Genomic DNA, 16,398 nt, shown 5'->3' on the forward strand with positions numbered 1-16,398 from the left:
TAGCAGCCAGGCATCATTAACATTTTGTTGGCAAATTGCCTGCGTAAAACAATCATTGAGAAGTAACAGGCCAACTGCCTGCCTGAAACAGTCGGAGAGAGGAAACAGACAAACTGCCTGCCTGAAGCATAGAGTGTCAGGCTTTCAGCTACCTCTTCACAGAGGGCTGAAATTTTCACATGTAGAAACAGTCCAGCACCTCCTGGCTGCAAAATCTTTTACATTGGCAAGGGTCATTTTTTTCCCAGTGTAGTCTTTGGGAGTCCAGCTGGTGGAATGAGCTTTCTAGCTAGGGACAGAATTTAGCAAACACTGAAACATGAAAATAGGATCATAGAAATAAGAGTAGGCCATTTAGCCTCTTGGGGCTGCACTTCCATTCAATATGATCATGATTAATCATCCAACTCAGTACCCTGTTGCTATTTTCTCCCCATTCCCTTTCATCTCTTCAGTAGGAAGAACAATATCTAACTCCTTCTTGAAAGCATTTAATGTTTTGCACAGAATCCCACAGGCTCACCTGACCCTGGGTGAAGCAATTTCTCCTCATCTCCATCTTAAATATTCTATCCAATATCATTTAACTGTGATGCTTTGTTCTGGATTTCCTAGTACGTTGGAACATCCTTCCTTCATTTTCCCTGACTAGGCCTGTTAGAACTTTGCAGGCTTCTAACGACATCCCCTGTCCTTCTTATTTCTGATGCAGTCTGTCTTCATATGATAGTCCTGTCATCATAGGAATCGCTCTGATCTGGTAAACCTTCATCGCACTCCCTCCATAACCAGAACATCCTTCTTCAGAGAAGGGGTCTGAAATGACACACAATAGTCCAGGAGAGATCTCACCAAGGCCCTGGACAATTTCAACAAGATATCCCTGCTCCAAAATGTTAATCTATTTGCAATAATGGACTATGTAACGTTTGCTTTTTTCATTGCCTGCTCCACTGCATGCATAATTTCAGCAATTGGTGTACAAAGATACTTAGGTCTCATTGCACCACCCCCTTTCCCAATCTATCGGTATTCAGATAACAACCTGCCTTGCTGTTTTTGCTAACAAAGTGGATGACCTTACATCTATTTGCATTGTACTTTATTTGCCATGCATTTTCTCCTTCACACAATGTGTCCAAATCACATCAAGCCTCACTGTCCCACCCAGCTTTTTGCTGCTTGCAAACTTGACTAAGTTACATCTATTCTCTTATCCAAATCATTAATACATATTATGAATAGCTGGGATTCAAGAACTAAAACTTTCAGCACCCCGCTAGTAACTGCCTGCCATAAAGAAAAAGACCCATTTATTCCTAGTTCTTGTTTCCTGCCTGACACGCGTTCTTTATCCATGTCAGTATACATGCCCCAATTCCATGCAACTTAATGTTAAACATGAAAGGGCTTAGAATAGATTTACTAGGATGTTGCCAGGATTGGAGGGTTTGAGTGATAGGGAAAGGCTGAACCGATTGGGGCATTTTTTCTCTGGAGCATCCAAGGCTGAGGGGTGACCTTATTGAGATTTATAAAATCATGAGGGGTATAGAGTATAGAGTATAGAGTCTTTCAAGTTCATTAGCTGCTGTTTTAATGTGTTGGTGTGTTTGTGGGCTAGCATGATGCCAAGGCACCTGAGTAGTCTGGCAAAAATACCCTACACAGACAACAAGCAAAACTAATGTAATTTATAATACCTTGCAAGAACTGTAGGAAACACTACATTGGACAAACAAGCAGAAAACTAGCTACCTGGATACATGAACATCAATTAGCCACAAAAAGATATGACCCACTCTCACCAGGATCTTTACATACAGATGAGGAAGAACGCCACTTTGACTGGGCCAACACATCCATCCTAGGACAAGTCAAACAGAAACATGCACAAGATTTCCTAAAAGCATGGCATTCCAACCGGAACTCTATCAACAAACACATTGACTTAGATCTCATTCACTACTCCCAAGAAAAAGCACAAGAAATTACATCACCACAGGAAATGGCATCACTACAGGAAATCTCATCACCAGCCCAAGGAAACATAAACACATAAATAAAAAGCAGGCCATACCACCAATGCTTCACCGGAGGCCCACTGATATTGTTACCTGGCATGGTGACAAAACGTCTAAAAATGAACCTTCCAACTCAGTGAGCAAGCTTACCCAGAACTTTAACCTGAGCTACAAATCTTCTCAAAGCTTGCTAATGAGTGTGATGGCTTAAATAAATCTCACTCCAATTTTGTTTAGTGGCATGAGCAATTTAAAATTACAATCATCAGCAGGAGAGTATGAGGTTAGTTAGTAGTTCTACTGATCTGTTTTATCTGCCAAATGGTATGAGAATTAAAGTTTTCACAATTTCCCTTGCCAGACGGCCTCTCTTCAGCCAGGATTAACCCTTTGCAGGTATCTCTTCTGGCAACATATAAAATAATGTGACATTACATTGGACTGTTCTTCAATTGCCCTTTCATTTTATTTTTACTGGGTGCAAAGGAAAGCAGCAATTTCCCTCGATTCAGTCAGAAAACACTTGACCCACTAGATAACAACAGCTGTATAAAAACAACTTTTAACATAATCTAAGAGGAACTGTTGTAGACTTTTAATTTATTTTGAGGTGGACATAATCAGAAACCCCTTCCCAGTTCCAGTAACAAAACAAGGAAGTTGCTCTTTCATCTATTAGAAACAATTTAAACAGAAAACTTTCTGTTGTGACTAAGTAAAAAGAGATGAGTCGGCTCTTTTTTTAACACCCTTGGCTGACTGCAAGAAAGATTTTAAATTATTCTTAGCATGCAGCTTTATCACACTTAAAAATTAGTACTTGTCAAAATTAAGCAGTCGATTACAAAGTTTTTTGAGTGAATTTTATTATCTGCTAAACCAAAGAATATTAAAAGAATGTAACATCAAGTAAGAAACATATTTACAATGTTAAACAAGGGAGAATTCCTTATACACAAAAGATCAAAAATTAACAATTTAAGAAAGTATACTTGAAGTTTTATGTTTTAAGCTGAGACCATGTTTGTTTAATTGATAACTTGTATCCTCAGATTTATGTGGAAATTTATGTTCTCGGTGAATGAATCTTTCTCTAATTTGTTGTTTTAAAGGAACATCATTTTCGAGGGACTGAGGGACACAAGAGAGAGCAAACCTTCCATTTCTGCTATTATGGGTTTGGTTTTTTTTTTGCCCCCTCTTTTTCTCTCTGTTATAGCTGTTGCCTGAAATACAGTCCAATGTGCACTCTCACATATGCCTTCATCGACTTTTTCAAACTAACCAGTCTGCAGGTGATTTTTATCCTATATATGAAAATTTTAGGAAGGTATGAATTAAATAGGAGATGTAGATTTGAGTCACTGCTTTCGAGCAGTTCTAGAAGATGTTAGATTCAGTTGAGATAGGGTCTTGTATACAAACTGGCTCAACCTATTAGTGGGTGATAATTGCAGCCATCTATATTCAACACTTCTTCGTTTTTTAAAAATGAATGTAAATTCAGGGTTCAAGGTATTGATATCAATTATTGAAGTTTAATAAAAGCAAAATTCTATGGATACTGGAAATCTGAAATAAAAATAGAATTTCCTGGAAAAACTCAGCAGACTGGGCAGAAGCTGTGGAAAGAGAAAGAGAGTTCACATTTCCAATCTGACATGAATCTTCTCCAGAGACTGGAAAATGATCATTTGTATTCAGTTGAAGACGAGGGAAGATGAGCTAGTGGAACAGATAGTGAGGGTACCCAAAGTAAATATTGAAGTGTGTGGTGCTGGACGGGCAGCACCTGAGAATCAGGAGAGTCAACATTTCAGGCATAAGCCCTTCATCAGGACAAGGGAATACTATTGATAGTAACGGAGTGGTAGAAATATAAATTAGATGTAATTGAGATGTATAAGGAAAAGATGGGCGCACTCCACTGAAAACTATATCAACAAGACACAAACATGACTTGGGCTTAGCAAATTTTGAGAAGATTTGTAGCTCAGGTTGAGGTTCTGGATGTAGGCTTGCTCGCTGAGCTGGGAGGTTCATTTCCAGATGTTTCATCATCCTAATAGGTAACATCTTCAGTGGGCCTCCAGGCGAAGTACTGTTGATAATTCCTGCTTTCTATTTATATGTTCGGGTTTTGTTGAGTTGGTGATGTCATTTCCTGTTCTTTTTTCTCAGGGGGTGGTAGATGACGTTTAACTCGATGTGTTTGTTGATAGAGTTCCGGTTGGAATGCTATACTTCTAGGAATTCTTGTGCATGTCTCTGTTTGGCTTATCCTAGGATGGATGTGTTGTCCCAATCCAAGTGGTGTCCTTCCTTATCTGTATGTAAGGATACTAGTGAGAGAGAGTCATGTTGTTTTGTAGCTAATTGATGTTCATGTATCTTGGTGGCTAGTTTTCTGCCTGTTTGTCCAATGTAGTGTTTGTTACAGTCCATGCAGGATATTTTGTAAATAACATTTAGTTTTATTTGTTGTCGGTATAGGGTCTTTCAAGTTCATTAGCTGCTCTTTTAGTGTTTTGGTACATTTGTGGGCTACCATGAAGCCAAGGCATCTGAGTAGTCTGGCAGTCATTTCTGAGATGTCTTTGAGGTAGGAAAGAGTGGCTAGGATTTCTGGATGCATTTAGTCAGCTTGTTTGGGTTTGTTGCTGAGAAATCTGTGGACTGTGTTCATTGGGTACCCGTTCTTTTTGAATGCACTGTATAGGTGATTTTCCTTTGCTCTGTGTATTCCTCGATGCTACAGTGTATGGTAGCTCATTGGAATAATGTTCTGATGCAGCTTCCTTTTTAGATGCTGGGGTGATTGCTTCTGTAGTTCAACATTTGGTCTGTATGTGTTGTTTTCCTGTAGATGCTGGTTTGAAGTTGCCCACTGGCTGTTTGCTCTACTGTGACACCTAGTAATGATAGTTTGAAGTTTCCTCCTCTTTAGTGAGTTTTATGCCAGTTAGAGTATTATTGATGGTCTTGAAGGTTTCCTCTAATTGGTTTCATTTAATGATGACAAAGGTGTCATCCACGTAGCGGACCCAAAATTTGGGTTGGATGGTTGTCAGAGCTGTTTGTTCAAGCATGGCATTCCAACAGGAACTCTATCAACAAACACATTGAGTTAGACCCCATCTACCAACCCCTGAGAAAAAGAACAGGAAATGTCATCACCACAGAAAATGATGTCACCACAGGAAATGACATCACCAACCCAAAGAAATCCAAAAATATAAATGGAAAGCAGGAATTATCAACAGTGCTTTGCATAGAGGCCCACTGAAGATGTTAGCTAGTAGGGTGATGAACCGTCTGGAAATGAACGTTTCCTGCTCAGCAAGCAAACCTACATCCAGATGACTTGGTCAGACAAAGGATGGAAGGGTGAAATAAAAATGGAGGACATTCATCATCCTCTAAAACAAAGATAGAAATTGCTGGAAAACTCAGCGGCCTGCTAGCAACTGTGGAGAGAAAGCAAAGTTAACAATTCAAGTCCAATAACTCTTCCTCAGAACTGATTTTAGCTAGGAAAACTTCGCACATATGCTGAAATTGGGTGAGGGAGTGGAATAAATGATAGTTGGAAATGTTAATGGGTACTATTAGTGGCTAATAATGGTTATTTTGTGGTAGCAGCCCATGTGATGACAAGGTCTGGTGTGTGGGGTTTGGGGTAAGGACATGAGAGAAGATACTCAGGCTCTAAAATCATGGAACTCATTATTGAATTCTGACGGCTGCAGGGTCTCAAAGCAGAAAAAGAGATACTGCCCCTTCAGTTTATGCTGAGCTTCACCGAACAGAAACTTTCTCCAGCCATGACTCAGCACCAGGAAGAACCAATCTGATGCACCTATGTGTAACTTAAAACCTGTTGTGTTTCTATCTATAAGGATGTCCAGTAGAATCCAATTGGTTCCTTGATCTCACTGAGGAAAGATATTTCTATATCACTATTTCACAGACCTTTCAATTTGTTGAGGCTTCACTTTTTGCTGATTCTGTACAGGCTACTTGTTGTGATATGTAATTTGGATATGATGCTTCTCTTAAAATTTGAAGTTGACTTCTTTGAAGCAACAATTTTTTTTCTGCAAAATTGATAATTGTTAGCTGGGGTAGATGATGCACACCCTTCCATTTTTGCAAATACAGTTCTGTGCTTTTGAAGTATAGATACTGTACTAATTCAGTAATTTAGAATCCCTACAGTGTGGCAGCAGGTCATTTTGCCCATTGAGTCCACACCAATCCTCTGAAGAGCACTCCTCCCACACCCATCCTTCCCACCCTACCCCTGTAATCCTGCATTTCCTACCAGCTTGCACATTCCTGGATACTATGACGATTTAGCATGGCAAATCTTTTAACATGCACATCTTTGCACTGTGGGAGGAAACTAGAGCACCAGGAGGAAACCCACACAGACCCAGGGAGAATGTGCAAGCGCCACACAGACTATTGCCTGAGGATGGAATCAAACCTGGATCCCTGGCGCTGTAAGCAGCTGTGTTAATTGCTGAGCTACCATGCCAGCCATTGTAATCTGTGTTACACTGAATCACTTTTCATTTTGCTCCCTGACCTCAGGTTCTGAGTTCAGTTGAATTGCCTTGTTAATGTGCAGTGAGAAATTTAGAGTTTATTTTTAATTTAGTTGGAATGTGGAGTTTAGTCTATGTGTTTGCGAGCGTTAAAGACTAACTAGTCAGCATTTCAAGCGCCATGATTTTCCTTAAATAGTAGTGTGACAGAAGGAGTTCCTGGCGTGATAATTGGAGGTTTTTTTTGCATGAGGAGAGCTTTACAAGTGGACACATTAGACATTGAAAAACCTTAGTTCATTTCCATTAGTTCATTTCCATTCCAGGGCAGCATTTACTAAATAAGAAGAAACAGAATTTGTTTGTTGTTAAGCTGTTAGATGAAAACAAAACAAAGCTTGACATATCAAATCAAATTTCAGACTGGGATCGGACTTGTCCATTAATAATATCAACTGCGATGGTAACACCTAACTCCCTCGTGTTGGTCCATCATATACAAGCCACAAGTCATGAGTATGGTGGAATACTCTCCACTTGAATGTGGCTCCAACAAGACTCAAGAAGCTTGACACTTTCTTGGACAAAACAGCCTGCTTGATTGCCACCTGATCCAGCACCTTTAACATTCACTCAATTCACCATCAAAACGCACAGTGACAGCAACGTGTACCAACGCCAAGAAACATTGCAACAACGAAGCCAACATTCTTACAAATTGCCTTTCAAAAGGCATGACCTCTAACACTTAAGGGACAATGGCAGGAGATGCACTGGAACATTACCACCTGCAAATACCCTTTAACTCTCTCATCATTCTAACTTTGAATGATATCACTGCTCCTTCATTGTCACTGTGTCCAAATTCCTGAACCCTGTGCACCTATAAAACAAGAACTGCAGTCGTTCACTCACTACTGCCTTCTCCCGGGCAGATGTGGATGGGCTGTGACCAGTCAGTTGCCCTGGTCCCATGAATGAGTAAGGAAAATAAATTAGTTGGTACAATTGGCTTCCTTCATCTGCAACACATACAAATCATGTTAAAGATTTCGACAACAAGTCAGTGGTAACCTTTTATTATTTGGGTTAAAAGAAATTGAGAAAGTAATGGTTTTTCCACTTCTGGTAGTTTCAAACCTTCTGCATTGGTAGTATGTTTTAATTTACAAAGCTGTGCATGAATTGGCTGACTTATATTTTCCCATACCCCCCAAAAAACCAAAAGAAACATAATGACAAGGTTACAATCCTCACTGAGTACTGTATTTTGCTGGCATAGAGGAAGAGAAGTCTATTACTCCAGATGGTGTTCCTGCAAAGTGCACAAAAAATTCTGCAACAAGCAATGGAGAATGGCTGAAAATGGAAAGAAACCAGTCCATTTGTCTTTGTACTGCCGTTATGGACATTTTAATATCCTAGAAGCCAATGAAGGAGGGATATTTTTTAACAGTGTTGTCAGTGTAAGCCCTGACATTCAAACAATTCCAGAAAAGAAATCATAATAGCAATTTGTTTTTCTATGAAGCCTTAAGGCCAAATTAATTTTTGAGGTAAAAAAAGGGTAGTTCACACAAAGAGTTTTTTTTCATCCTTCTGAACACAGTATGATATTGAGCTATAATCCCTTTTATTGAATCTTGATGTTGAAATGACATTCATTGTTACATAAAAAATTAATTTGCAGCAACACCCAATAGTATTGTTTTCTGGAATTCTCTGATCATTGTCAGTTGTAGGCCTGCTTTCTCCTTGAAATAAAGGGACATTCAAAAAGAGAATCATGTGGGCATTGTTAGCTAGCCAGCATTAATTGCCTGTAACAAAAATAGAAATTGCTGGAAAAACGTAGCAGGTGTGGCAAAATCTATGGGAAAGAAAGCAGAGATAACATTTCAAGTTCGGTAAATGTCTTCATCAGAGTCAACAAACTCAAAATGATAACTCTGCTTTCTTCCCACTGATGTTGCCACACCTGCTGAGTTTTTTCAGCAATTTCTGCTTTTGTTTCAGGTTTCCAGCATCAGCAATTCTTTGTTTTAATTTATTGCCTGTCTCTATTTGCCCTTGAAAGGATGGTGGCCAGCTGCCTTCTTGCCCATATGTTGTAAGTAGACCCACAATGGTATTAAGGAGGTAGGTGTATCGGGTTACATAGAAATTGAAAATAGAAATAAGGCGATCAGCCCCATTGGCCTGTATAACTGGTTATTCATCACTTTATTCACTGTGGCATTCTCAAATACAGAGGAACTTCAATTATCTGAACGGGATGAGCGGGCACTGTTTCACTTAGATAATTGATTATTTGGTTAATTGATTCAATGCCTCTCCTCTGGGGCTCGGAGTTTTCGGAAGTTTCCTTTTTCCTCGCTCTGCCTGCCTTGCTCCCTCTCTCTGTCCCAGAGTTTGTTTCTGAGCAGTATTACTGAAGCCCCCTCCCCACCCCCATCTGTTCAATGGGATTGACACAATGAACACTTACTAAGTCCGTTCCCCGGTTAGGAGGCGAGGCAGAAGCACAGCGCATGCAAGTTCCCACAACTCCCCCCTCCATCCGAACACTCATCACCATCCAACCCCGCTCCCTGTCTGACCCCCCACAACCCCGCTCTCCATCCGACCCTCCCCAACCCCGTCCCTGTCCGACCTCCCCAACCCCGCTCCCCATCCAACCCTCCCCAACTCCGCTCCCTGTCTGACCTCCCCCAACCCCGCTCCCCGTCTGACCCCCCCACCCTGCTCCCCATCCGACCCTCCCCAACCCCGTCCTTGACTGACCACCCCCAACACTGCACCCCGTCCGACCTCCTCAAACCCTGTCGCCGTCCGCCCCCCCAACCCCGTCCCCGTCCGACCACCCCAAACCCCGCTCCCTGTCTGACCTTCCCAACCCTGTCCCTGTCCGACCAGCCCCAACTCCACTCCCTGTCTGATCCCCCTGACCCCGTCCCCGCCCGAATCCCCCAACCCCACTCCCCGTCTGAACCCCACAACCCAGCTCCCTGTCTGACCCCCCTAACCTCGTCCCCGTCTGACCACCCCCCAACCCCATCAGACACCCCTCAACTCCGCTCCCTGTCCGACCCCCCCCCAACCCCGGCCCCATCTGAACCCCACTCCTAACCCCGTCCCCGACCGACTACCACCAAACCTGTCCACGCCCAAACCCCCAACCCCGGCCCCGTCTGACCACCCCTCAACCCCAACCCCGTCCCCGACCGACCCCCCAACCCCACTCCCTATCTGACCCACTCATCTTCATCCCCGACCGACACCCCCCAACCCCGTCCCCTTCCAACCCCCACAACCCTGCTCCCTGTCTGACCCCCCAACCCCATCCCCGATCGACCCTCCCAACCCTGCTCCCCGTCTGACCTCCCCAACTCTGTACCCGACCGACCCCCCCCAACCCCGCTCTCTGTCTGACGCCCCCAACCCCGTCCTTGACCGACCCCCCCCAAGCCCGCTCCCTGTCCAACCCCCCCCAACCCCGCTCCCTGTCTGATTCCCCCCAACCCCAACCCCCGTCCGACTCCTCCCAAACCCATCCCCGACCGACCCCCCCCAACCCCGCTCCCTGTCTGACCCCCCAACCCCTTCCTCATCCATTCCCCCCAACCCCGCTCCCTGTCTGACCCCCTCAACCCCATCCCCGTCTGACTCCACCCAACCCTGTCCCCATCCTCCCCACCAAGCCAGTCCCCGTCCGCCCCCCTCTGGACCCCGTCCTGTCCGATACCCCTCAACCCCGTCCCCGACCAACCACCACAACCCCACTCCCCGTCCGACCCCTCCCAACCCCGCTCCCTGCCTGACCCCCCCCAACCTCACTCCTCGTCCGACCCCTCCCAACCCCGCTCCCTGCTTGACCCCCCCAACCCCACTCCTCGTCCGACCCCTCCCAACCCCGCTCCCTGTCTGACGCTCCCAACTCCGCTCCCTGACACCCCAACCCCGCTCCCTGTCTGACCCCCCCAACCCTGCTCCCTGTCTGACCCCCCCAACCCCGCTCCCTGTCTGACCCCTCCCAACCCCGCTCCCTGTCTGACCCCTCCCAACCCCGCTCCCTGTCTGACTCCCCCAACCCCAATCCATGTCTGACCCCCCAACCCCGCTCCCTGTCTGACCCCTCCCAACCCCGCTCCCTGTCTGACCCCTCAAGCCCGCTCCCTGTCCGACCCCCCCAACCCCGCTCCCTGTCTGACCCCTCCCAACCCCGCTCCCTGTCTGACCCCTCCCAACCCCGCTCCCTGTCTGACCCCTCAAGCCCGCTCCCTGTCCGACCCCCCCAACCCCGCTCCCTGTCTGACCCCCCCAACCCCGCTCCCTGTCTGACCCCCCCAACCCCGCTCCCTGTCTGACCCCTCAAGCCCGCTCCCTGTCCGATCCCCTCCAACCCTGCTCCCGGTCTGACCCCCCCAACTCCGTTCCCGACCGACCCCCCCCCAACCCCGCTCCCTGTCTGACCCCCCCATCCCGTCCCTGTCCCCGTCCGACCCTCCCAACCCTGCTCCCTGTCTGACCCCCCCCAACACCACTCCCTGTCCGATCCCCCTGAACCCTGCTCCCAGTCTGACCCCCCCAACCCTGCTCCCTGTCTGACCCCCCCAACCCTGCTCCCTGTCTGACCCCCCCAACCCTGTCCCCGTCCGACCCCCCCAACTCCGCTCCCCGTCTGACCACCCCAACCCTGTCCGACCCCCCCCAACTCCGTCCACGTTCGACTCCCCCCAACCCTGTCTCCGTCTGACCCTCCCAACCCCGCTCCCCGTCTGACCCCCCCAACCCCGTCCCCATCTGACCCCACGGCGCCTCCAGCCCCCTGCTTCCCCCCCACCGTCCACTGCCCTCCATCTATGCCACTGTGCACCCCCCCCACCCCCATCCTCCCTCCACCTTCAGGGCAGCCAGACCAGACACCAACAGTAGGACTGATGTTGCCTTTGTGGGGGGTGGGGTGAGTCTTCAAATAGCACACACACACGTGCGCAGCCACACACACAACTTTTTACTGCAACATTTTGCCAAGTTCCACCATTGCCTTGTACAGGACAATATTGGAGAGATTATCTGGGGAAGGAGGAGTTAAGGGTATATCCTGTGTAGAACTCCAGGAAAGTGTGTGAAGGGGGAAAGGGAGAGGGTGGGGATGGGGGGGGGGGGGTGGAGAGAGAGAGAGAGAGAGAGAGACAGTGCCTGGGCTCCCATCGATGTCCAGGACTGTTCTCGGCAGCATTTCAGTAAGCTGAGTTCACATTTAATAACTGTAAACAAAAGACACGATCAGTGTTGGAAACAGCTCTTTGATGTAATGTTTCTATCAGGACTTGGAGATCGCCTTCAGATAATCCGTTATTCAGATAATTGATATTCGAATAATCAAGGTTCCTCTACATTTTTAAAATATAGATCTTTGTCTCATAAAATTGACAATTTCACTACATGTACAAACAAAATCACACTGTTTGAAATTGTAAGCACTCAATATACTTTTCTCTTTCCTGTTTTTTATTAAGAAACAATGTTAGTTATAAATTACACTCATCATTGCCTAATACAGATTACATCTAGTGACAAGGAAATTGCAATCAATGCAAATGATGTGATTTCCACAATTTATAAATACAATGCATCTTCACAAATAAAGTACAGATTCTTTATCATTCACTGAAGTATTTGGGACAGGCAGCCTTATGTAAATATTTTGCTAATAAGTGCCTGCTCTGAAGAAGTAGAGCTTGAGGGAGATAGCTATGGAACGAGTCCATCTCCATGGGATAGCAACTTGAGTTAGGTCTGTTTGAACAAGTATCCAACTCTACAGTTGAAAATGTAATGTTTAAGGGTGCGTTAATCTGTATGACTCTGGTGTACATTAGAAACTATTAACATTTGAGATTTGAATTGTGAAATAAAGTTAAATAGATTCATTAGTTCTGTGAATGCAGTTTGGTTTTGTTAGGTCAGAAATTTATTTGGAACATGTTATCATATTCCGAGAGATAGGAGAAGGCATAAAATGGTCTATTAAGGATATTTCAATTTAATTTCCTGAAGTACATTGATATGAAATTGAGTAAAAACTCATGTTAGATGAACAGAATCAACACAAAAGGTCAGAGCCTGAGGAAGTTACAGAATATTTTCCTACTTTCTTCTTTAAGTCATTTTTAATGTTATTGTGAAAACTAAATTGAAAGGCATCAAACTATCCCTTTTGCACATTAAACACTGTTTTTTAAAGAAAATACAATTGCTCCCAAAACATATTCAGAGATATAATGCTCTTGGAAAAGATGAGATGAAGCACTTTGGAAGTTGTAGTAAGACAATGGAATACTCAATGAATGGCACCCATCGAGAACCAAACCGAAACACCAGCCGCGTCACTTTCCCTCCTGTGGACACAGCCAAAAGCCCCACTTCTGTCCCCTTTGTGAGTGTCACTTTTGTTGGTGGCGTCAATCCTGACCGTATAATCATGCCCACTCAAGCAACTGTCTCCACCCCACCTCCAGGTCCAGCCCCACTCCAGGTCCTAGCTCCCAGCTTGTGTGTTCACCATTCCCCCAGACCTCCCCCTCACTGAGGATAAATGTTTAGTCCTCAGCAAAGCCCACACCTTTATGCCTCTATGCTCCCAGATTAATGAGATTGATAAACACTGCAATCTTGAATGTTTTTCCGCTGCCTCTGCCTCCGGGCCTACTTTTTCAACCAGGACACCCGCCCACCCACCAAGGATCCCTTCGTCCGCCTCCAACACACCCAATCCACCTGGACACCCGGTGCCGGTCTGTTCTCTGCTCTTGACCTCTTCATCTCAAACTGTCGCTGTGACATCGATCACTTCAACCTGTCCTCCCCCCTTACCCACTCCAACTTCCTGCCCTCACAATGCGCAGCCCTTCACTCCCTCTGCTCTAACCCCAACCTCACCATCAAACCAGACAAGAGGGTGCCATAGTAGTATGGCTCACTGGCCTCTACACCACTGAAGCCAGGCGCCAACTCTCAGATACCTCCACCTACTGCCCCCTTGACCACAACCCCACCTCCCATCACCAAACTATCATCTCTCAGACTATCTCTCATCACCGCTGGGGATCTCCCATCTACAGTATCCAATCTTATTGTCTGTGAACCCTGCACACCCCGATTCTACCTCCTTCCTCTACATGGGATAAATATGGATTTCAACATTTCCCCTCCCCCCACATTATCCCAGTCCCAAGACTCCAACTTGGCACCACCCTCTGGACCTATCCATCACTCTCCCTTCTGACCTATCACCTTCTCCCTCACCTTCATCCACCTGTTGCTTTCTCAGCTACCCAGCCCCACCCCCTACCATTTACTTTCAGCACCCTGGCCCACAAGCTTCATTCCTGATGAAGGGCTTATGCCCGAAACATGGATTCTCCTGCTCCTCGGATGCTGCCTGACTTGCCGTGCTTTCCCAGCAACACGCTCACAACTCAAAGAAAGGCAGCATATTCAGAAGCTAAGAAGTTCAGAGGAACAGAAGAATTTGGAGTTCTTGTCCACAAAGTCACAAAGGTTGAAGGACAAGTTATTAGGATAGTTAAGAAGTCATAGTGGACACTTGCTTTTATCAGTTGTGGCTTTGATTGGAAGAATAGGGAGACAATGTTGAAGCTGTGCAAAACTTTGGTTAGGCCACAGCATGAGTACTGTGTGGAGTTCAGGTCAGCATATTATAGTAAGGACGTGATTGCACTGGAGGGGATGCAGAGGAGATTCAACAAGATGTCACCTGGTTTGGAGCATTTTAACATGGAAGAAAGGCTGGATAAACTCAGGTTGTTTTCTTTATTGCAGCAAGGTCTGATGGAGGACCTGATTGAGGTGGATATTATTATGAGGAGCATGGACAGGATGATAGAAAGCAGCTATCAAAGGGAACAAAAACAAGGGGCATAATTTTAAAGTGAAAGACAGGAGGTTCGGAGGGATTTTGAGGAAACATTATTTCACCAAGAGGGTGGTGAAAATCACTTAGAAGAGTGGGAGAAGAGGAAGATCTCATAACCTTTCAAGCACACATGGATAAGCCCTTGAAATGTGGTCACATTCAAAACTATGGGTCACATGCTGGAAAGTGGGATTCAATCAGGTCTCAATAAGAAAGAATAACTTTTAAAACTTTTAAAAACTTTTAAAAATAAATTGTTAAAGAATTACAATCAAGGCATGATTTCAGTTCCAGCTGTTCCCAAAGTTTTGCATCGAAGCTTATGTCTGGAGAACTTAGGAAAATGTAACAATTCCTGTTTCCTGATATTTTGCACAGCCATTAATGAGTGAAGTGATATTGCAGTGAATGTAACATGGAAGCTTTCATATAGCCGTGACTTGAGATAAGGGACAGCATAAATCAAATGGATCTAGACTTCTTTAAAGAAAAACATATGCATCAACCAAAATCTTCCAGTTAATTCTGGGCCAAATTAATCTACCACTGGGACTTCACTTTGCCTACAGAATGTTCACTTCAGTGCATGTCCTGACCCATTTAGACTTGGAATTCACCCAGGATATTATCTTGGTTGAATTGGAGAATCAGTTCTGTTGGTCATAAACACAATTTTTCCACATAGTTTCCTGGGAAAGTGCCAAACTTCTTGGTTCTTCTGGATGTACCTATAAAATATAGATATCAATGCAATGAATAATTTAGGCAGTACACTCTTCAGTTAAGGTTAGGTATGCAGTGAAGCATGCGTATTATTATTTAAATAATACAGTTGAATAAATATTGCCTGCTACATAAATATGGTGACATTGTAATTTAAAAAAACAAATAAAGTTGATGTGACCAACTATAACTCAAAAACATTCCATTGGCTATTCATTGACTTACACCCCCTCATAACCAAGTGTGCTGTAAAAATATTGTAAATTAATGACCAGACATTTTTTAACATTGAGCCAACTATGCTCTACACTTTAAAAAAACCCCATAAAATAGTCCTTGTTTATGAGGGGTTTATTAAAATTACGGTAATAGCATAACTATAATAAGAGGCTTTCAGTTAACATTGACAAACATTCCACTCTTGTGTCTATTTCATCTTAAATAAATGACCATGATGATAGATTATTGCACTTTAATACAACTAATGCAACATGACTTAAAATATCTAGTTCAATAATATAGAAGATACAGTATCTTACTTTTTCACCAGTTAGGATTTTTTTTTACAAGCAATGCTCAAGTTCAGTTTTCTCTTCCTTGTATTTGGATGTTACTATGAGTTTTAGTTGACTGACACATAACCTATTGTTAACCATTTGAAAATATTACTTCAGGAAAGCAATGATTATCTACAAACTGCCTCCCTGTTAATGAATTTGGCTGCATAAAAGGGGATTTCAATGCTGCCAGTACGTTTTTGTGTAAAAAATTGAGTAAGTGCTGTGTAGCATATAGTAGGTGTCCTGGATGCTATTTTGCTAAGATCTAAATAAGGAAGACAAATATGTGCAATAAAGGTGTTTAATGCATGCTCTGCTCCATTTTGTAACTTCAACTTGCTCCTGAGGCCAAAACCATTGCTGATATTCCTCATCCAAAGTTTCAAGGTCTCTAAACCTTAGCATAATTCTGACTCTGACTTCCAGGTAACAATGCATTCCACACATGCAGCTCGCAATCACTCCGTCTATCTTTTTCCAAGTCCCCAGTCTCACTTCTCACCAACGATATTCTTCTTCTGAGGTCCAGCCAACAAAACTACAGACTGATTTTATTTTCCTGGATTCCTCAACCTCACAAAATCAAACTGAAGCCCCAG

At 44.3% G+C, this 16,398-nt stretch overlaps 1 protein-coding gene across 5 annotated transcripts in view; it reads right to left on the reverse strand.

Moving 5' to 3' along the window:
- Nucleotides 1–12,123: 12,123 nt before the first annotated feature.
- LOC132823229 (sorbin and SH3 domain-containing protein 1-like) overlaps nucleotides 12,124–16,398 on the reverse strand; it is a 115,161-nt gene continuing 110,886 nt past the window's right edge. For all 5 annotated transcript variants that reach the window (XM_060836861.1, XM_060836860.1, XM_060836862.1 and 2 more), the window contains one exon: nucleotides 12,124–15,244. In XM_060836861.1, coding sequence (XP_060692844.1) covers nucleotides 15,177–15,244 — 68 coding nt within the window. In that variant the 3' untranslated portion in view covers nucleotides 12,124–15,176. The remainder of the gene's footprint in view (nucleotides 15,245–16,398) is intronic.

The sequence above is a fragment of the Hemiscyllium ocellatum genome, chromosome 16 (assembly GCF_020745735.1).
Source record: "Hemiscyllium ocellatum isolate sHemOce1 chromosome 16, sHemOce1.pat.X.cur, whole genome shotgun sequence".
Classification (NCBI taxonomy): domain Eukaryota; kingdom Metazoa; phylum Chordata; class Chondrichthyes; order Orectolobiformes; family Hemiscylliidae; genus Hemiscyllium; species Hemiscyllium ocellatum.